Source organism: Dromiciops gliroides, chromosome 2 (genome assembly GCF_019393635.1).
Source record: "Dromiciops gliroides isolate mDroGli1 chromosome 2, mDroGli1.pri, whole genome shotgun sequence".
Classification (NCBI taxonomy): domain Eukaryota; kingdom Metazoa; phylum Chordata; class Mammalia; order Microbiotheria; family Microbiotheriidae; genus Dromiciops; species Dromiciops gliroides.
This window is the reverse complement of record NC_057862.1, coordinates 346535004-346556524: the sequence shown is the minus strand read 5'-3', so window position 1 is coordinate 346556524 and position 21521 is coordinate 346535004. Positions and strand designations below refer to the sequence as shown.

The window sequence follows — 21521 nt, the reverse complement described above, 5'->3', positions numbered from 1 at the left end:
ATTTTTGGCTCTATTTTTAATTTTGTTCCTGAGTCGCTGCCAGGATAAAAGGCACACTCACCTCTTCATGATTCAGTGTCAAACAAAACGGTCATGCCTGGCAGTAGTTGGAAAAGCTGTATACTCCACTGAAGTCTGGGGGCAGGGGGGATCCTAATTATGCATAAGGTTTTGTGGCAGTAATAAAGCCATATCTATTGTTGTCTTACACATGGAGCACACTTCAGTACCCCAGAAATCAACAAAATTTTCCAACAGGATGTGGTTTATGACTGGTTGTTCCATCAGGTTATGTAGAAAGAGGTGGAAAGTTCATAAAAGCAGGGAACTCAGTGGTGTTTAGAATTTTCTATTAATAGTCAGCAGAGGTAGATACAACCATTCAGGAGAACAGTTTGGAACCATGACCAAAGGGCCATAAAACTGTGCATACCCTCTGACCCAGCAATACCACTACTGGGTCTGAATCCCAAAGAGATCATAGAAAAGGGAGAAGGGCCCACATGGACAAAAATATTTATAGCAGCTCTCTGTGGTAGCAAAACATTGGAAACTGAGGGGGATGCCTATAATTGGTGAATGGCTGAACAAGTTGTAGTATATGAATGTAATAGAATACTATTGTGCTGTAAGAAATGATGAACAGGCAGATTTCAGAAAAACCTGGACAGACTTACATGAACTGATGAAAAGTGAAAGTGAGAACAATCAGGAGAACATTGTATATAGTAACAGAAATATTGTATGATGATCAACTGTGAATGACAGCTATTCTTAGCAATACAGTGTTTCAAGACAATTTCGAAGGACTTATGCTGAAAAATGCTGTCCAGCTCCAGAGAAAAAACTGATAGAATCTGAATGCAGATTGAAGAAAAGAAACTTTAAAAATTTTTCTTGTCTTTTAAAAAAAATGCTTTTGTAACATGGCTAATATGGAAATAGGTCTTTCAAGACCACACATGTATATTCTATATCAAATTGCCTGCCTGTTCAAGTAGGTGGGAGAGGAGGGAGGGAAGGAGAGAATTTGGAGCTCAAAAGAAATTTTAAAACAAATGTTAAAGATTGATTTTATGTATAATTTGAAATACACACACACACACACACACACACACATATATATATATATATACACATATACACAGACATATATGTATATTGTAAGGGGCTAAAATTCTAGCTATATTATCTGAAATATCTAATGAGTGGTCCCCAATAAATTATAAGCTTTAGCAAGAGTTAGACTTTTTTTTTTTAGTGGGGCAATTGGGGTTAAGTGACTTGCCCAGGGTCACACAGCTAGTAAGTGTTATATGTCTGAGGCCGGATTTGAACTCAGGTACTCCTGACTCCAGGGACGGTGCTCTATCCACTGCGCCACCTAGCTGCCCCAAGAGTTAGACTTTTAAGCATTTATTAAGGAGAATAAGAATTTGGTAAAGAAAGAAAAGCCTAGATTCATCAATCTATCAAAGGGAGAGTGTATCTTTTGCTCTACTCTCCACCAGAGTCCTCGCAAAAGAGAGTGAGAGTGCTCTCGCACCCTCTTCCTCCCACAAGCAAACATCACTTCCTGATGCCAAAGAAAAGCCACATGTCTTGCCCTAAGGTGCCTTCTCCTCATGGTGGAGTTTTCCTACAGTAAGTCTCCAGCAGGTGGTGTCATTCCAATCATTACTATATATATATATATATATATATATATATGTATATATATGTATATGTATATGTACATGTGTATATATGTATATATAATAGTGAGCAGAGATAGTAGAATGGGAAACACACTCAATATATTTGTAGATGACACCAAGAAGGAGGAGAACTGGACAGAATTCCCAAACCATCTTGGTAAAGAAGAGGCAAGGTATCATGGGACAGTAGAAAGAACACTAGACTTAGAATGAAAAGATCTGGGTTTAAATCCCAGATTCTCTAGTCAGGATCATAGGATTTAGAGTTGAAAGGGGCTACAGAGGTTACCAGGGCCCAGTGCCATTATCTTACAGATAAAGAAATAAAGACATTGAGAACTTAAGTGAGTTGCCCAAGGTCACACAGCAGTTCCAACTGTAAATCTAGCCATCTTTCCACCAAGTCAAGTGGTCTTCATTTATTAGAAGTGTGCCCTTGGGGGGTCAGCTAGATGGCGCAGTGGTTAAAGCACCGGCCCTGGATTCAGGAGTACCTGAGTTCAAATCCGGCCTCAGACACTTGACACTTACTAGCTGTGTGACCCTGGGCAAGTCACTTAACCCCCTATTGCCTGCAAAAAAAGAAGGAAAAAAAAAAGAAGTGTGCCCTTGAACAAGTCCCTTAGTCATAGACTCTTTTTTTTTTAAGTGAGGCAATTGGGGTTAAGTGACTTGCCCAGGGTCACACAGCTAGTAAGTGTTAAGTGTCTGAGGCCGGATTGGAACTCAGGTACTCCTGACTCCAGGGCCGGTGCTCTATCCACTGTGCCACCTAGCTGCCCCAGTCATAGACTCTTAGGACTAGAAAGGACCTTAAAAATCTTCTAGGTCAGGGCAGCTAGGTGGCACAGTGGATGAGGCACCGGCCCTGGATTCAGGAGGACCTGAGTTCCAATCTGACCTCAGACACTTGACACTTACTAGCTGTGTGACCCTGGGCAAGTCACTTAACCCCCATTGCCCTGCCCAAAAAAAAAAAATCTTCTAGGTCAACCCTCTCGTTTTACAGAAGAGAAAACTGAGAAGCAGAGAGGTTAAAAAGACTTGTCCAGTTATGGGATTAGAGACAGAGCCAAGAGTAGAACCAGGGTCTCCTAATCCAGTGACTCTTTCACCTACATTTACTATGTGACGATGGGTAAATCTCTGAGCAGAGTGGAAACTTTTCTGAGCTAAGCTGAACATGAGTCAGCACTGGACCATTTAAACCAAGTGAACCAAGGGCAAGCTGATATTGGGTGACCTAAGATGGACCAGGCCCCATGAAGTAATCCTTCCATTATACTCAGGCCTGGTCAGGCCCTTGATAGAGTACTCTGATCATGTCTGGGCTCCATAACTAAAGGAAGAAGTGGAGAACTTGGAAAAACTTCTAAAGAAAGCAATAAGGATGATTAAAGCATTGGAAAACAAGGCCTCAGAACAGGGTTGGATGACCTTCTCAAGAGGGCTATGGAATTTTCTCTTTGCCAGGCCACAGGGTGGAACATTAAGAAGAAAACAATCTTCTTTGAAGATGGGGAAGGGGGGCAGGGGAACCTTCTTTCCTCATAAAAAAAAAAAGGAATACAAAGACAAGAAAAGGAGAAGAAACCAATCTCTTCTGGGCTCTTAGGAGGTTACTTAGATGGCTTTACTCTAAAGATTCCTTGGTATTGTGGACAAAACATAAGAAATTGTATTCTAGTCCCCAATCTGTTATTAGCTCCAAGTGTGACCATATAAAAGTCACCTTCCCCTCTCTGGTTAGGCCTCAGTCTCCTCATTTGTAAAATGTTATAAAGGTGCCTTTTGGTCCAAATCCTATCAATTTTACCTGTAATAGGACAGTAGCCAAGTCTTTCAGACATGAAATCAGCTGTACCCGGTGCCAATCTGTATGGAAGTTTGGGGTACCTGCTTCTAGAAATCCATGACTGAAGATAGTGGAAATCCCTGACCCTCCACTTCACTGCTTGCTGACATAAGTATTCTGTGACTGTTTCCTCTTCTCTAATTGCTTGATAATGTAAAAGCCTTGGGGGCAGCTAGGTGGAAAAATGGATAAAGTACTGGCCCTGAATTCAGGAGGAGCTGAGTTCAAATCCAGCCTCAGACACTTGACACTAGCTGTATGACCCTGGGCAAGTCACTTAATCCTCATTGCCCTGCAAAAAAAAAAAGAATAAAATTAAAAAATCAAAAAGATAATGTAAAGCCTTTTAATTAGCTATGGAGCTAGACCTGACAGTGTGTACAAAAGACTTAGTGGAGGAACTAAGCTCTTTCTTCCCTGGCGGCAAGCAAGGCTGACGCTACTGAGAGCCTCAGGGAGGGAGAGAGGCCTGGGACCTCTTCTTACTTGTTCACTGTGGAGCCAGGAACACTTACTTGACTTCACTGTCTAATCTGTCTTGTAATTCATTATTTTCTGCCCTTAGGTGAGTCACAAGGCCACGACCTGGTCCCAGACTTTTTTCCGCCCCTCATCTGAACTGTTCAAACAGCCTTTGAACTGGCAAACTTGCCTTGGGTTTCCAATCCATACATGATTTTTTAAAAACAAAGGTCTGACCATGACATTTCCCTGCTCAATGAGCTCCCGGATCTCATTGTTACCTTGGGAGAGAGGTGCTATTATCCCCATTTTGCAGATGAAGAAACAGAGGCAAAAAGGTTAAATGATTTACCCAGGGTCACAAAGCTGGTAAGTGCCTGAGACTGGATTTGAACTCAGGTCTTCCTGACTCCAAGCCCAGTGCTCTATCCCATGCACCACCTAGATGCTCCAAAGCTACCCTCAGCACTGTTTCTTCCACATGCCTGGAATATCATATCCCCTCACTTTCACCTCTTTGTACACTTGATTTCCTTCAAAACACCGAGCTCAAGTTGGGTATTCTACAAGAAAGAGACCTTTCCTCCTTTCCTCAGCAACTTGCCTTCTCAGATCTGTCATTGTTTAGTCATTTTTCAGTCATGTCCAACTCTTTGTGACCCCATTTGAGGTTTTCTTTGCAGAGATATTGGAGTGGTTTGTCATTGCCTTCTCCAGATTATGTCACAGATGAAGAAACCGAGGCAATCAGGGTTAAGTGGTTTGCCCAGGGTCACACAGCTAGGAATTGTTCTAAGGCCGGATTTTAACTCAGGTTTTTCTGACTCTAGGGCCAGTGTTCTATCTACTGCACCACCTAGCTGCCCTAGCTGCCTTTTCACATTACTTTCTGTCCAATCTGTATATATCTTACATGTATGTCTCATCAAATAAGATAACCTAATGAGATAATATTTGTAAAGTGCTTAGCACAGTGCCTGGCACCTAGTAGGTGCTAGAATAAAAACTTAGTCCTACCCCCATCCCCCTAGTTATTGACATGTTGCATTATACAAGGGGATTGTTTTTGCCTTTTTGTGTATCCCTAGTGCTTGGTACACAGTAAGCCCCTAATAAATGCTTGTTAACTTAGCTAGGAGTGAATAGTTTGGGAGTGGCTCCTTTTAAAACCCAGCCTCTAGCTGACCTGTGCTCATTTCCTAAACTGAACTCTGTCGACCTAGGGCTTAGCCATTTAAAGCCCTGCTCCATCAAAGAGATTCTCCCTTGAATTCCCTCATCGAAAGGAGTTCATAGGTTCCCACAGGGAACAGGAAGTAGAAATCTTTATAGGATGTTGAATCCCTTCTTAACACTTGCAATTATCTTCTGACCTTGAAAGTTGGTCAAAGATCAAAACCCAACATATAAAAAAATCTTTCTAAGTATTAGGGCCACAGTGAGGTAGAAGGACTGCTCTAGTTTCCCCTGATAACCAACCTTCAAGCAAGCTGGATGGCCAGTATGCATATTGAAGAAGGGACCCCTGTCCGGCACACACGGGATGACAACACCTTTGAAACTATTTTTCAACTGATATTGTGTAGTTAGAATTAAGGAGGAGGCAGGGTGGTGGGACTAGTGCTGCCTTTGGAATCAGAGGACCTGGATCTGCCTGACTATAGTCTCTGGCCTCAGTTTCTTCATTTGTAAAATGATAGTTGAACAAGATGACCTCTAAGGTCCCTTCTAACTCTAAACCTATAATTCTATTAGCTTTTGCCCTCATCACCAAATGATTTAACAAATTCTGGGGAAAGAGGAAAAAAAATGCTTACAATAAGTACAAGCTTCTATTCTGTAAATACTTAATCTTTTTTCTTAGTCTAGACCTATGATTTCCACAGCGTAGGGAGCACCTGGATGGGGAAACTCAGACTACTAATGCAGATTGGTAATTTGGCTATAATTTAAAGGCTTGGAGCATTGCCTGGAATGGGAAGGGGTTAAATGATTTGCCCAGGGTCACACAGTCAATATGTGTCAGAGGGGTACTTGAATAAACCAATAAAGTATGTCAAAATTTGTTTTCATACCTGTCCTCCTACAGGAAAAACGAAACAAAAACAGATCAGAGAACTGCTAGGAAAACAGTACCAGTTTATTTGTTCCCAAGAACAAGCAGGCATGATCATGTGGAGACTCCCTCCAAAGAAGGTAGGTAAGCTTTCACTGGTTACAGAGCTTAGTTTAGGTCTCTATTGGTACAGGGTGTTATCAGTTTCATAAGCATGATACAAATCAACTTAAAAGCAAACACCATAACAAGAATGTATGAAATTTTTTAAAAAATCAGTTTAACAATTAAACTTAAAAGCAAACGCTATGACGAGAATGTATGAAATGTAAATCAGTTTGATAGTTTAACTTAAAAACAAACACTATGATAAGATTATATGTGTCAAAAGGGATTTGTCAAGGACAAGGATGCCCAGATGTTTTTACAAGAATGGTTAGAGAGCCATAAAATCTACTTATTATCCTGGGGAAAGAAGTCATAGGGACTTATCAGCTAGCTATAAACTTTCCAGACATTTGGAGAGACAAATGATATGAAGTACTCAAATAACTCTGGGGTTTTGCCTGACACCCACTGGTATATTGTCCAGTTTCAGTTTGGAGGCCAGTTGGAGGGCATTTTGATCTCATTAATCCAAGGTTTCATAAAAGTCTTTTGGATAATAAGGCAGCTCTATCAAATCCAGGTGGTCTAAATATTCGTCATAACAAGTACTTGCCAGGCACTGTACTAGGTTCAAGGGATACAAGTAAAAAACAAAACAAAAACATAAAAATATAACAACAATAACAAACCAAATAATCCTTCCTCTTAGCAGGATCTTTGAATTTTCTCTTTTAAAACTTCTACTTCCTTTTAAATTTCTAAGACTTGGGACAAATGCAGCCTGACTGAGAAAAACCCATTTTCTCTACTTATCACTTTATCCTTCCTTCTATATAATATTTATACTTTAGCCCCTACCTTCTTAAACTGTGGGTTGTAGTGAGTAACAATGTGGGGGTTACAAAAAATTGGGCAACAGTGAAAGGTTATGTATACCTGTTTTATATACCTATACACTTTGGGTTGTGTAAAAATTTCTCAGGTGAAAAGGGGTCACACATAGAAAAAATTTAAGTCCTGGACCATCCTGTTTCCCCAAACACATCTCCACACTTTCCTTCTGTTATCTGCTATGCTTGGCATATTCTTCATTTTGTTTGTTGAAATTCCACTCTTTTTTTTCTTTTTCTTTTTCTTTTTTTGCGGGGCAATGAGGGTTAAGTGACTTGCCCAGGGTCACACGGCTAGTAAGTGTCAAGTGTCTGAGGTCAAATTTGAACTCAGGTCTTCCTGAATCTGGGACCAGTGCTTTATCCACTGTGCCACCTAGCTGTCCCCTCTACTAATTTTTATTTATTTATTTTTATTTTTTCCCTTCTACTCATTTTTTAAAATTTAATTTTTATTTTTTTGTGGGACAATGAGGGTTAAGTGACTTGCCCAGGGTCACACAGCTAGTAAGTGTCAAGTGTCTGAGATCAGATTTGAACTCAGGTCCTCCTGAATCCAGGGCTCGTGTTCTATCCACTGCGCCACACAGCTGCCCCCCTCTACTCATTTTTAAAAGCCCAACTCAACTGCAGCCATCCTCAATGTCCTCCATGAAGCCTTTCCTGATCCTTCTTGGAAATAACTTCTGCCCTCAGAACTCATTTAATAGTTTGTTTTGCAATTCTTAAATGCCTTTATTTACGTATTTGTGTTTAATTCCCCATGTCCTCCTCCCCCTGACTAGACTGTAAAGTATATGTGGACAGAACCATTGACTAAGCCCTTTTTTACTCCTTGACTTCTAGCACTGTGTTTTGCAAATCTTAGGTGCTTAATAAATGTTAACCGCAGGTGTGCATAATTTAATGAATTGTAGTTTGGTAGGGCCTAATATATTGTCCAATACTTTCACACCAATTTCTCTCTGGCTAGCCAACTGCCAAGCTAACAGGACTGAATCAATTTGCAATTTAATTAGAGCCATAAGGGGGCAGCTAGGTGGTGCAGTGGATAGAACACCAGCCCTGGAGTCAGAAGTACCTGAGTTCAAATCTGGCCTCAGACACTTAACACTTACTAGCTGTGTGACCCTGGGCAAATCACTTAACCCCAATTGCCTCACTATTAAAAAAAAAAAAATCAGAGCCATAAGCAGGAATTCAGCTACTGTGGGGAAGATCAATTGAGGGCTGAGGAAAGACAGTCCTCCCATATTAGGCCCAGACATGCTGAGAGAAGAATCAGCTCAGATTGTGACAGAAGAGCAAGAGCAATTATACAACTTGGCATAAGGCAACACATCCAAAGGATTGTTTTTTGGGGGAAATGCACACATTCCTCAACACTCTGATTGTAATTATCATTGAATGTAATTAAGATGGAAAGTCCATGTAGCCTGCACAATATGGATTTCTGAAAACATGGCTCATAATTACAAAAAACCCTTGCCTGTAGTGCTTGAGAAAGATTCACTTGTACTGGGTGCCTCACAGAGTCTGTATTAGTAATCCTGTTCTGCAGATGAGAGAGCATTGAGTCAGAGAGATTAAGTAATTTATCCCAGATCATGTGTTTCCAAGTAAGAGCTGGGTTTTGAACCCATCTTTCCTGACTCTAAATCCAGCGCTGTTTTTTCCATTGTGACATATTACCTTTATTGAAAAACTCTGACATGCCTGCAGCAAAACAAATGCAATTTATTGGTCAAGAACTGGTTATCTCAGCACTTAGCACAGTGTCCTGGAACATAGTAAGAACTTAATAAATCATCTGTCCAGCCATCCATCTGTTGATCTATCTGTATCTATTAATCTATCCTGCAGTACTACAGTCAGTTGTTGGGACTCCCTTCTCTTTCAACCAGAGTTGTGAGGATCTAATATTTTAATATTTGTAAAAATATGTAAGATGAAATATTATGTAATATAGATATTATATAATATTTGAGATCATTGTAAATTGCTTACCACTGTGTCTGAAACATAGTAAGAGCTTAATAAATTTTCTATCTAAACTATAATGCTCCAGTTAGTTGCTGGAAATGGTTTCTCTTTCTTTTTATTTATTTATTTATTGATTTTTTTAGTGAGGCAATTGGGGTTAAGTGACTTGCCCAGGGTCACACAGTTAGTAAGTGTTAAGTGTCTGAGGCCGGATTTGAACTCAGGTACTCCTGACTCCAGGGCCAGTGCTCTATCCACTGCACCGCCTAGCTGCCCCAGTTGTTTCTCTTTCAAACAGAGTTGTGAGGATCACGTGAGATAATATTTGTAAATCACTTAGCACAGTGCCTGGCATAAAGTAGGCACTTAAATGATTGTTTCCTCCTCCAATGCCTCAGAAGCAAGGCTCCATTTGAGATGGCAGGTCAGTCTGTAGCTCTCTTCTGTTCCCTTCATGATCCCCTCCTTCATTTTAGAATTGTCCAGTTAGCTGTTATGGTGGAAAGTGGGATTAGTCTGGCCTGAGTCCTTTTTTAGGGACTGTATTTACACGCATCTGATTGGTCAAGAAATAGCCCTGAGAACCGGTTTCTAAGGTCATAATTTCTTGTTCTCCAAGGAATTCCAGTCACTAGTCTGCAGCTCTGCAGTTATGTCTATTATCTATTATCTTTTTTTTTTTCTTTATTCACTTCTACGCTGATTTCAGATTTATAAAGTTACTGTGTAAACTCTACTAGGCTGAGAACTATTTCCTCCATAAGTCACCTCCCTCCTTCAGCTCCCAGAACAATGTTCTAAGAACTCGGGTAGTTAATAAAAGTCTGATGCCCCTAAGGTTGGCAGAGCCTTGCACTCTGCAAAATTCTTCATTTGGTCACAAGTAGGCAAGAAACATTTATTAATCACCTATGGTTTCTATAGCACAATATGAGGAGCTGAGGGACACAGAAGTTTTAGGTAAGAGATGTGCCTTACCTTTATTTAGCTTTTGGTACTACTTTTTAAATCTTTGTTGTTCAGTTGTTTCAGTTGTGTCTGATTCTTCATGACTCTACTTGGGGTTTTCTTGACGAAGATACTGGAGTGGTTTGCCATTTTCTTCTCCAGCTCATTTTATAGATAAGGAAACTGAGGCAAACAGGGTGAAGTGACTTGCCCAGGGTCACACAGCTAGTAAGTGCTGAGGTGGGATTTGACCTCCACTGTGCCACCTACCTGCCCCTTTTTAACCTTCAAAGAAGCATAAAAACATGTGTGTGTGTGGGGGGGGGGGGGGATGACGAGGATGATCGATGATAAATGAGCTTGCTGAACATCAAATGGAATCCCTTGAGAAGAGAGGAATTGCAGCTTTGAAAACAAAAACTCCACAAATACTATGTGAGGTGGAGAAGGCTTTACCCTCATTGTGGATGAGGAAACAAGCTCAGAGAGCTGAATAAGGTGCACAGTTGGTGTGGGGCTGGACTATGAATCCAAGTGTTCTATTTCTTGTGAAACTGACAACACTCCCTTGTCTGATGTTAAACGGGAAGGGGTTCTTAACTATTGTGTGTGTCTTGGCCTTCTTGGACAGATGGTTGAAGGGCCCTTGGCATAGACACATTCTCAGAATAACGTTTTTAAAATAAATAAAATAAAATACAAAGGACTGAAAAGTAAATCAATTCTATTGAAAGTTATCAATTAGAAAAAAGTTCAAAAAATTCATGTGCCTCAGGTTAAGAACAACTGTATTAAACCATCTAAATTTTCTCATCCAGATTAACTAGAACTGACCCGAGCTCCTTGAGGCTGTTGGAGTCAAGTAGAGGAAATTCTTCTCTCTCCAGTCCATTTCAGGAGTCCTCCTCACAGAGCCATAAGCCTGTGGAATTGGTGTGGACCTGAATTCTCCTTGGGATTGCAGGGAGCCTCATACTGTGGACTTCACTTTTTATAGGATTTTCCTCAGAGCACAGCTAGGAGCAGAAAACCATGGACAGAGAAAGGGAAAGTGATTGAAGCAGTGCTGGATAGAATGTGTGTGGATCTGGGCAATCCAGCTGTTGGAATCCTGCTTCTTCTCCGGACTACTTGAATTTCCTCTGAAAAGTCAGTTTCTCTTTCTGGCCTCAGGTTCCTTTTCTGTACAATGAGGGGACAAAGGGTTGGCCTAGATGATGTCTGAGGTCCCTTCTGACTCTAAATCCTAGGATCCTATAATCCCAAATTGAAGTTGAGGGCAATTCCAGCATTCTGGCCCTGACCTCCAATTATTAGACCTCCCAGTTTTTCTGGGCATCTTAACTTCCCTATTCAGAAGTTTTTGTTTTACAATGAAAAGAGATTATCTCAATTGATAAATGGTGGAAGGACCATTTATATAAACAATAATAGGCAGTATATAACATATATAATAGGCAGTTTTCAGCTGAAGAATTCAACCCTATCAATAGCCATATAAAAATGCTTTAAATAACCAACAATTAAAATCACTGAGGTACCACCTCATACCTCATACCCAGCAGATCAGCTAAAATTACCAAAAAAAAAGCAAAAGCAAAATGAGAAATGCAGAGGGGATGTGGGGAAATAGGGATACTAATGCACTGTTGGTGGAACTGTGAACTAGTCTAATATTCTGAAAAACAATTTCGAACTATGTCCCCAAAGCTATTAAACTGTACATATCCTTTGATCCAGTGATGCCAATCCTAGGTTTATGACAAGAGATTAAAGAAAGAAGAAAAGGATTCAAAAACATTTATAGCAGTTCTTTTTGTTATTGCAAAGAATTGGAAACTGAAGAGATACCCATCAATTGGGGAATGGCTAAACAAATTATGGTATATGAATGAGATGGAATATTATTGTGCTATAAGAAATGATGAAGGAAATGGTTTCTGAAAAACGTGGGAAGACTTGTATGAACTGATGCAGAATGAATTGAGCAGAATCAGAATAACTTATAAAATAACAGCAATATGGCAAAAACTGATTGACACAATGACAGACCATAATTCCAAAGGCCTCATAGTGAAACATGCTATTTACTTCCAGAAAGAGAACTAATGGACTCGAGAGTGTGGATTGAAGCATATTTTCTTGCATTTCTTTCTTGTTCTTGTTACTTTTTTTTCTTAGAATATGATTAATATGGAAATTTGTTTTACATGTCTAGATTTATTTGTAATGGGTTTTATTTTTCTTGTCTTTTCAATGGGTAGGAATGGGGAAAGGAAGGAAAAGGAATTGGAACTGAAAATAATTTGGAGTTGAGGAATGGTTGCCTCCTCTTCAGAATATCATGTTTGTACCCATTCCACCTTAAGTGTTCGTGTTATAAGGAAAGCAAAGAATGAGGAAGCATGGAACACTGATAAAAGTACTGGACTTGGAGTCAGAGAACAAGGATTTAAATCCTGGTCACACTACCTGTGTGACCTTTAGACCAGTCATTTAACTTTTCTGGGACTCAATTTCCTCATTCCTCATAAAGTGAAAGGTTGGATTTGATGGCTTCTCAGATCACTTCCAGCTCTTAATCTGTAATTCTATGAATGCCACATTCAGGAACTCTCAATGACCATCAAGTGTGCCAATGTGGAAAGCTGACCAGCTGATCCAAAGCAACAAAACAAAAAAGAACAAAAAAATAGTGTGAATGTGACTTTTCTGTCAAACCAATAAGGTAAAAGTGACAGATACATTTACACTCAATCTTATCTTCTCAAGCTACACCAAGCCAATTTCCTTGTCTAGGTCCTGGTAGTTAAGTCTAATATCCCTTTTAATACATGGGTCAATCAACAAGCACTTATTAAGTGTCTATGTTGAAGACATTGTGCATACAAAGGTAAAAATGAAACAATTGCTGTCCTCAAAGAGTCTATATTCTGATGACTTTAAAAATTAATTTTTTTTCAAATTATGGATTTTATCTCCCTCCTACCTCCATAAACTGAAAAAAAGAGAAATTCCCATGCTGGTTATATCCAAAAATGTTTGCCTCATTCTGCATTACTTAGTCTATCACTTGTCAGGAGGTCAGTAGCATTCTTCCTCATTTATCTTCTAGAACAATGGTTGATTTTTGCATCCAGAGTTCTTACACTTGTCACAACTCTTGACCAAGAGCTTAAGTTTTGGTTTTCTCACTTTAGGGAAGTTATTAAATATCCTGTTTCCTGTGTGTTTGTTTCCCGATCTGAAAAATAAAGGGTAAAATGACATGGTCTGCAAGGCTTCTTCCAGCTCTAGATAACTATGCCTTCAAACTGAAGCTTACCCCAAGCATGTGTAGACTTCCCCTGGCAGAATAGGTGGATGAGAACAATTTGTTCCAAAGACCATAAAGCAGGCACTGTGGAGTGCTTAGAGCTTAGTCAGTCATCAGACACCTGTCATTTTGATAGTATTTTATTTTGTTTTTTCCAAATTACATGTAAAGATAATTTTCAATATTCATTTTTGTAAGATTTTGAGTTCCAAATTTTTGCTCCTCCCTTCCTTCCCTCCCGCCTCCAGATGCCAGCAAACAATCTGATATAGGTGACACCAGTCATTCTGAGTTTTGTTCTACCACCAGCCTTCAGTGAGTCAGGAAGAGAGAGTAAGGCTGACAACTTTGTGCAGCTCTGCCTCATTCAAATCCAATTCATGCAGGATGTCACCCCATGATATCATTGGTCCTCTTTGAAAAGTAAGGACAAACTACCACCTCCTCTACTTTCTCTAGTGAACCTTTTATAGGAAGTAACAAACTCCAAAGTTCCCTTCTTATCACTCCACCCAGGCATGCACTCTATGACTGCATAGAATGATCGGTATGTAGACTGTTTTTCAGTGACAGTGCTGCCTGTAATCACTTAAAGGACAGGTTGAATGCTTTTGTGGGGGGGAATCCTAGAACACAGTCCCATACACAGACAGTTGTTTTTACGTGACTAGATTATTTTGTGCTCATCTCGAGGTCAAATAAGCCTATATTTTAAAAAGTCACAAAGTATTAAGTACCTTTTGTGTACTAGGTGCTATCAGGGCTATAAAAGTCGAAACCATGAGAATCTCTGCCCTTGAACATCTTATTTCAGTCAGGAAGACAAAAATATCCATACACAAAATTAGAAAACGGCACAAGACTGTCTAAATAAATGGCAGGTTTTCTTATGACTACTCATAATATAATAGATTTAGAGTTAGAAGGGACTTTAGATGCCACAGGCCAACCCCTTCACCTTACAGATTAGGAAACCGAGGAACAGAGAAATTATGTGACTTGCCAAGGGTCACACAGCTAGTAAGTGTGCAAGGTAAGATTTGAATCTGGGTCTTCTTGATTCTTAAGTCAAATGCACTAGCCACTTCACCATACTCTCTTTCCTAAGGTCTGTTCCAGTCTAACTGTACCACACCAATTCCTTGTCCTCAAGCTGTCTTCCTTCATCTTTGTGCTTTTGCTTGTACCATCCTCCACCATATCTCTGTTATTTGTCTTTTGAACTCACTCTCTTTCCTCAAGGTCCCACTCAGATACCACCTTTTCCACGAAACTCCCAAAATGAAAAGGGTTACTTCATTCTCAACTTCTCTGGGGACTGTGCCTCTATCCCATTCTTTCTTGTACCATATTTATGTACATGTTGTATCCTCTCCATTACATCTTGTTTTTTGTTTTTGTTTTTTTTTTTTAGTGAGGCAATTGGGATTAAGTGACTTGCCCAGGGTCACACAGCTAGTAAGTGTTAAGTGTCTGAGGTAAAATTTGAACTCAAGTACTCCTGACTCCAGGGCCAGTGCTCTATCCACTGGGCCATCTAGCTGCCCCTTCTCCATTACATCTTAAGCAATTTGAAGCAGCAACTGATTCATTTTTCATCCTTTTAGCTCCGGTACTTAGCACAATACCTTGCATAGAATAGGCAACTAATAAACATCTGTTGAATTTAATTAAGTTATGGGCATTACCTGTAAGTGCTATATTCAGAGAAGGTAAGGATTTTACCCAAAACATATTCAAAATAATCTTTATAGCTATAACTTCTCTTTGTTACAAATGCTGGGAGTTTAGCCCCACCTAGAATCCTAGCCATAAACCCATAAATCATGATTTAAGAAAACACACTGGAAAACTTCTGAAAATCACAGCTTTTTAATTTGCTTAAACCCAATGGGTGGAAGAAACAAAGAGGGCAAAATTTCCCCCCTTAAGAATTTTGTTAAGAAAACAGGTCATTGGTATCCTTTCATTGGAGAAATGAAGTCCCCTGCCCACCCCTCCACCTCCACAATGGAAAAATTCCACAAAAGTAAAACTTGCATACATATGCATGCCACACACACACACACACACACACACACACACACACACACACACACACACACACACACCCCAACCCCCTCATGCTCCCATACACAAGGGATCATTTCCATTTCTGAATTTTGTAAATGGAAAAAAAATATATATATAAAATCCATCCAAATAGTGACAGATTCAAGAAATGACAAAATCCAGTTACACTTACAATATCAATTAACTCATAATAAAAAAAAGGGAGGGGGGAGGTTTTTCTAATTGGCACTAGGGTCTTAAAATAATAAATGGCAAAGGCCTTGTTAAAAAATAAACCCAACTAGACATTATCCTGAATCACCAAAGCACGCAAAGAATTCTTGGTGTGCATGGAAAATGGAAGGGTGGTGCTCTCTCTGGGATCAGCATAGAATATTTGAAATTCCCTTCACTGAATCCCTCCCTGGCTTGGCTTTCTCATCCTTCTCTGTTCTGATCTAAAAGGAGAATATTCTGATGAAAGGGAGTATGAACAGCAGCAGAGCAGCAGTAGCAGTAGTAGCAGCAGCAGAGACAGCTCTGAACTAAGTGGAAAGAAACCAGAGCTGCTGCTGCCCCGCCAGCTGCATGACTGTCTGTCTTGAGCTAGTCTTAGTGGCTGGAGGGGCTGGTGAAAGAAACTGAAGAGCAAGTGTCTGATAAGAGAGGTGAGCTGCTGGCCCATGCCGGGATACTCCCTTTTCCGTCTGCCATTGGGGGGGGTGGGGTGCGGTTAAAACAAACCAAATCAAAATAAAACCATAACAAAATAAACAAAACCCACTTTGAACTAGGGTGTCTCCAGGGAAAATTGCTATCTGACTCTACTTTCACATTAGCAATGAGCTTGTTGCCCCAGAGATGTTACATAGAAGTGGGACCGGTGGGGAAAGGTCTTCATGTCATTAGGAATGATGTGGTCACTCTCTGGCCCTGCTCAAAGCCACTGGGCCTACAGAGAGGAGAATATCGTCATATGGTGGAAAGAACACTGGATATAGAAGAGGAGGAACTGAGTTTTCTCTCCTCTACAGTTTATTAGCTGTATGCCCTTGGGCATGGCATTTCCCATTTCCAGGTCTCAGTTTCTTCCTCTGTAAAATGAGGGAGGTTGAACTAGGTGGTGTCTAAGGCTTCTTCCAGATCTAAACCCTATGAGATGCCCAACCACTCACCACCACTTTGTCATCACAAAAGGCTGAGGTGCCAGTAAAAAGGTGGGGTGGGTTCAGAGACTAGGCTGTTTTCCATAGCTAAGAGGTGTCCTCCTTTTGTTAGGACTGAGGCACGTTGGTAGGAGGTTAAGAGTGACGGGAAAAATGGGAGGAAAATGTATTTTTGCAGCTGTTGGCTATGCTGCACCACCAGTGAACAGACTGAAGTCTCTCAGGGGCTGTGGTTCCCTGCAGTCTGAAACCCACTTTTAAAAAAGTAGAAAGAGAGAGACAAAGACAGAGAGACAGACAGAGACAGACAGACAGAGACAGACAGACAGACAGACACACAAATAAACAGAGATCTTGAGCCCTATACAATGTGATCAAGTTCAACTGGTATCTTAATGTAGTTCAGTCAAGTGCACATCCTCGAAGTGTCATCTTAGGGGTGGGGATAGGGAGAAGCCTGACAATGTAAGCCATGGGGTATCCCTGGGCAGGAAACCAAATGCTTTCTCTCTCCAAAAGGGCTTTCCTCGCCCTCCACTTACTTTAGATTGATGCTCAGGAAAAGTGAGCCAGGTAACTATTCTAAGGATACTGAAAACTTATCACTCTTAGACTCTTATTATTTCCCAATGAGACTCTGCAGGCTGTTTGAACCCAAATCATAACACTTGAGTCCTCCTGACTGCTTCTTAGGGAATGATTTCTACCCCTTCCAACCGCCCCCCCCCCCCCCCCGGCTTCTCTAGAGCAGGGAGCACCATAATTCTTAGCATGGCAGTGGACCTTCTTCCTAATAATACTCGGTATGGTCTTTTCAGAAACAAAAGAAGAGAATGTGTAACCTGGAATTCCACCCCCCCACCCCCACCCTGATGGAAGTATCATATGGGAAGAGAAATCTTGGTGTGACAACTACCCGCTCTGTAACTTCAACCAACAAAACTGAATATTAACTCTGATAGAGGGAAAAAGGAAATATATTCATTAAAATGATGGATGGGTCTGGGATCCTGCATGGCTGTCCCTGGCAAAGTGAGTCAGAGTCACGGTGCTAGTGCATCTTTCCGAGCTGAATCTTCTTCCAGGCCTCAGAGGCTGTGAAAATGCAGGAGTCCAGGATTCCGGCCACTGTGAACGTGCCTCCGATGATGGCACAGATCTGAAACAAGAGCCACACAAATGTCAGAGCTAGGAAAGGACCTCAAGAAAGCATCTAGCCCAGGTCCAGCCCCATTTATTGAGGTGTAGAACTGGAAGGGATTCTAGAGATCATCTAGGTCAATTTCCTCAGGACGCTGAGGCTCAGAGAGGATGAGCAACTTGTCCAAGTTCACACAGCAGGTGGTAAAAGTGGCAGAGCTGGGATCTGAACCCAAGTCATTTGGGTCGGAGTGCAAAGCTCCTTGTCTGTTGCACTATGCTGTGATGTGATATAATCTGCCTGAGTCATAGAGATAATAAGTAATAATGGAGTAGAGACTTGAACTTGGGACTTCTGATTCCCAGTGCTCTTTTTGTTAAACAATTCTTCCTGGAAATGAAAAATGATGGATCAGGTCAGTTCCTTACAGACTCAAGTTTGGGTTTTTGTCGTTGTTGTGTTCAGTGATGGTGCTGCCTCTGAGCACTTAAGAGGATAGAGTAATGTACCCAAGGTGATACATTTTACTGTAAATGGACAGAGATCCTGTGTGAAGCAGAAACCCCTAAGGCATAATTAATCAAAGTTTTTCAGATAAAATCATCTTACCCTTAAGACCTACCCTTATTTTGTGAATCAGATCCCTTCAAGATATACTATAGGGGGCAAATAGTTGGCACAATGGATGGAGCATGGGCCTTGGATTCAGGAGGACCTGAGTTCAAATCCAGCCTCAGATGCTTGACACTAGCTGTGTGACCCTGGGCACTTAACCCTCACTGCCCCATTAAAAAAGAAAGAAAGAAAGAAAGAAAGAAAGAAAGAAAGAAAGAAAGGAAGGAAGGAAGGAAGGAAGGAAGGAAGGAAGGAAGGAAGGAAGGAAGGAAGGAAGGAAGGAAGGAAGGAAGGAAGGAAGGAAGGAAGGAAGGAAGGAAGGAAGGAAGGAAGGAAGGAAGGAAGGAAGGAAGGAAGAAGGGAGGGAGGGAGGGAGGGAGGAAAGGAAAGGAAAGGAAAGGAAAGGAAAGGAAAGGAAAGGAAAGGAAAGGAAAGGAAAGGAAAGGAAAGGAAGGAAGGAAGGAAGGAAGGAAGGAAGAAAGAAAGAAAGAAAGAAAGAAAGAAAGAAAGAAAGAAAGAAAGAAAGAAAGAAAGAAAGAAAGAAAGAAAGAAAACAAAATACACTGTAACTTGGAATGGTGGTGACTCCTGGCATCTCAATGTCTTTTGGAAGTTAGGTCACTCGTTGGCCACCATTATCGAGTCAAATGCTGAGGGAAGAAAAGAGTGGGATTTTGGTAAAATCAAGGAAGTTCTTCACTTCCTGGCTTGCTTTCCAACATTAGTAGAGGGTGGGAGAAATACCAACTTATTACCATTCAATGGCTGTGACAGGAAGGCCCACAAATCAATGTACAATAATCTACTAGACGATTGCTGCTAAATCTATGAAAGGATACAAACGGATAAGAAGACCAGGAGAGAGGTATAGTATCAAGAGAATCTACAGTTCAAAACATGCTCAACTGATATACACACAGAGTCTGGAAAGATCTAAGGAAAGGCCCTCAACAGTGTGGTGGAACAGCCTGTGGAAAGTTTAAGGTCTGACATGGATGAGAGCCTCCTAGGATGGCCAGACATGGATGGGTGGTAAGCTGCATTAGAAGGAGGATCACAGATCACAAGTTACTGAAGCAATATTGGTTTAGGCTCCTAGGCCATTCCTTTCATATTTTGATAGATCTGGGATCTCATCATGTGGGTATCTGCTCCACTAGACAGAATAGAGCCCATCCATGCCTTCCCATCCTGTGCAATTCTTGTCCACAGTCTCCTATGGATCTGCTACAAAGGATGTATACCACATACTAGAAAAGTCTTCTAGGACAGGGGTTCTGGGTGTCATGGGCCCCTTTGGCAGTCTGGTGAAGCCAATAGACTGGTTCTCAAGATGAAGTTTTTAAATGTATAAAATACAACACACAAGATTACAAAGGAAACCAATTATATTGAAATGCAGATTATCAGAATATGGAAAAAAACACGTTCATGGTCACCAGGTTAATAACCTCTGCTCTAGGCCTTTTTGCATTTCATGACAGAATTCTCAGGCTGTCCATCAATGTTATTACTCTTGCTACATGAGTGGCCAACTTCCTTTACAACTCATACATTTCCTCAATGATATATATCCCTCATATTGCTTCATGACTATAGGTGCTCATTAGAGATATACTGCAGCCTACCTGTGTCCACCACACATCTTTCCATTGCCCTATGGGTCATCCATAGCTGTGGTTCTTTAGAAATGATGGTGTTTGAAGTCTATAAACACATGGCATTGGGAAATGGATATTTGTACTGAGGAGCATCTTGGGATCACTAAAAGCATAGCACAACTTCTCAAATACAATCCAGACTTTCTCTTCCTTTGATTCAATTCTTGCCCCAACTCATTTTGTACTTGTAGTGCCTGTCACAAGTAAACATACTTACATACTAACTCAGTGCACTCGTTATTCAGCTATATGTTTTAGTGTAGATAAAATTTGTTTTCATTCATTTAGCTTTTCCCACATCCAAACTCAAAAGAGATAACTTTAATCATGGATCTCACTGAGAGGTCCTCTGATGTTCTAATGATGCAATCAGCACAATGTCCAAACTCAATTTTTCCCTGCATCCAATCAGCATAATGTCATCTTCATTCAGGAACATATGAAGAACTCACTGTCTATAGGGAATTACCATCTGAGCTCTGCAAAAGAAATCCTCTATAACAAAGCTTCTTAAATTGTGGGTCACAACCCCATAACTGAATGTGGGGGCTGCAAAAAAAATTGGCAGTAAATATTTGATCTGTATACCCATTTTATATACCTATATACCCAGGGTTGCATAAAAATTTCTTGGGTAAAAAGAGGTCATGAGTGGAAAAAGTTTAAGAGGCCCTGCCCTATAACACTGATGAATACCTTTGACAAGCACATGCTTCTCTGTCCCCCACCCCACCCAACATTTAAGTTTATAAAACTTTTCCCTCATGAAAAAGTGGACAGCAGAAATACACCCATCCCATTTTATAGATGAGAAAAATGAGGCCCAGAGTTAAGTGATCTGTCCATGGACATATGATTAGTTAGCAGCTGAGATGGGACTTAAATCAAAATTTTTTCTCACTCCAAGTCCTGTACATTTTTCAATTAACACATTTCTATTTTAAAAGTTTATCTTTTCTATTTCTCAGAAAATTGGTATAAATCAATGAAAGAGAAGAGCTTCCCAACTCACACAACTGGGGGAGAGACTGAAGACTTGACTAATAATATGGTTAAATGATGGACTGGGAGCATTTAGAAATGAAAATAGTGATCACTAAGAGCCAAAACAATCAACTGATGCCATGTTAACCTCATTTTCTTTTTTCTTTTTTTTTTGTGTGAGGCAATTGGGGTTAAGTGACTTGCCCAGGGTCTGAGGCCAAATTTAAACTTAGGTCCTCCTGACTCCAGGGCCAGTGCTCTATCCACTGTGCCACCTAGCTGCCCCACATTTTCTTTTTAGAAAGGGCTGCTTAGCTGATCAATCAAAGTAATGTTATAGACCTGTTATAGTGATAAGCCGGGTTTCAGAAAAGCATGTGGTCTCTGAGTTTTATGAACAAGATGGAGAGATATGGGCTAAGATGATAGGATAGTTAGGAAGACTTGGAACTGGCTGAATGACCAGACCCAAAATGTAGTCATTAAGGGCTCAAATTCAACCCAGAAGGTCTCTAAGGGAGCACCCAAGGATGCATTTAGCCCTACACTGTTTGACATTGTCACCAAATGACATGGATGTATGTATG

General features: G+C 40.6%; 1 protein-coding gene across 1 annotated transcript in view; it reads right to left on the bottom strand.

Moving 5' to 3' along the window:
- Positions 1–15171: 15171 nt before the first annotated feature.
- Positions 15172–21521, bottom strand: part of ERGIC1 (endoplasmic reticulum-golgi intermediate compartment 1) — a 152408-nt gene continuing 146058 nt past the window's right edge. Inside the window, exon 10 of the mRNA XM_043986278.1 lies at positions 15172–17692. Within this exon, the coding sequence (XP_043842213.1) occupies positions 17585–17692 (108 nt within the window). The 3' untranslated portion in view covers positions 15172–17584. The remainder of the gene's footprint in view (positions 17693–21521) is intronic.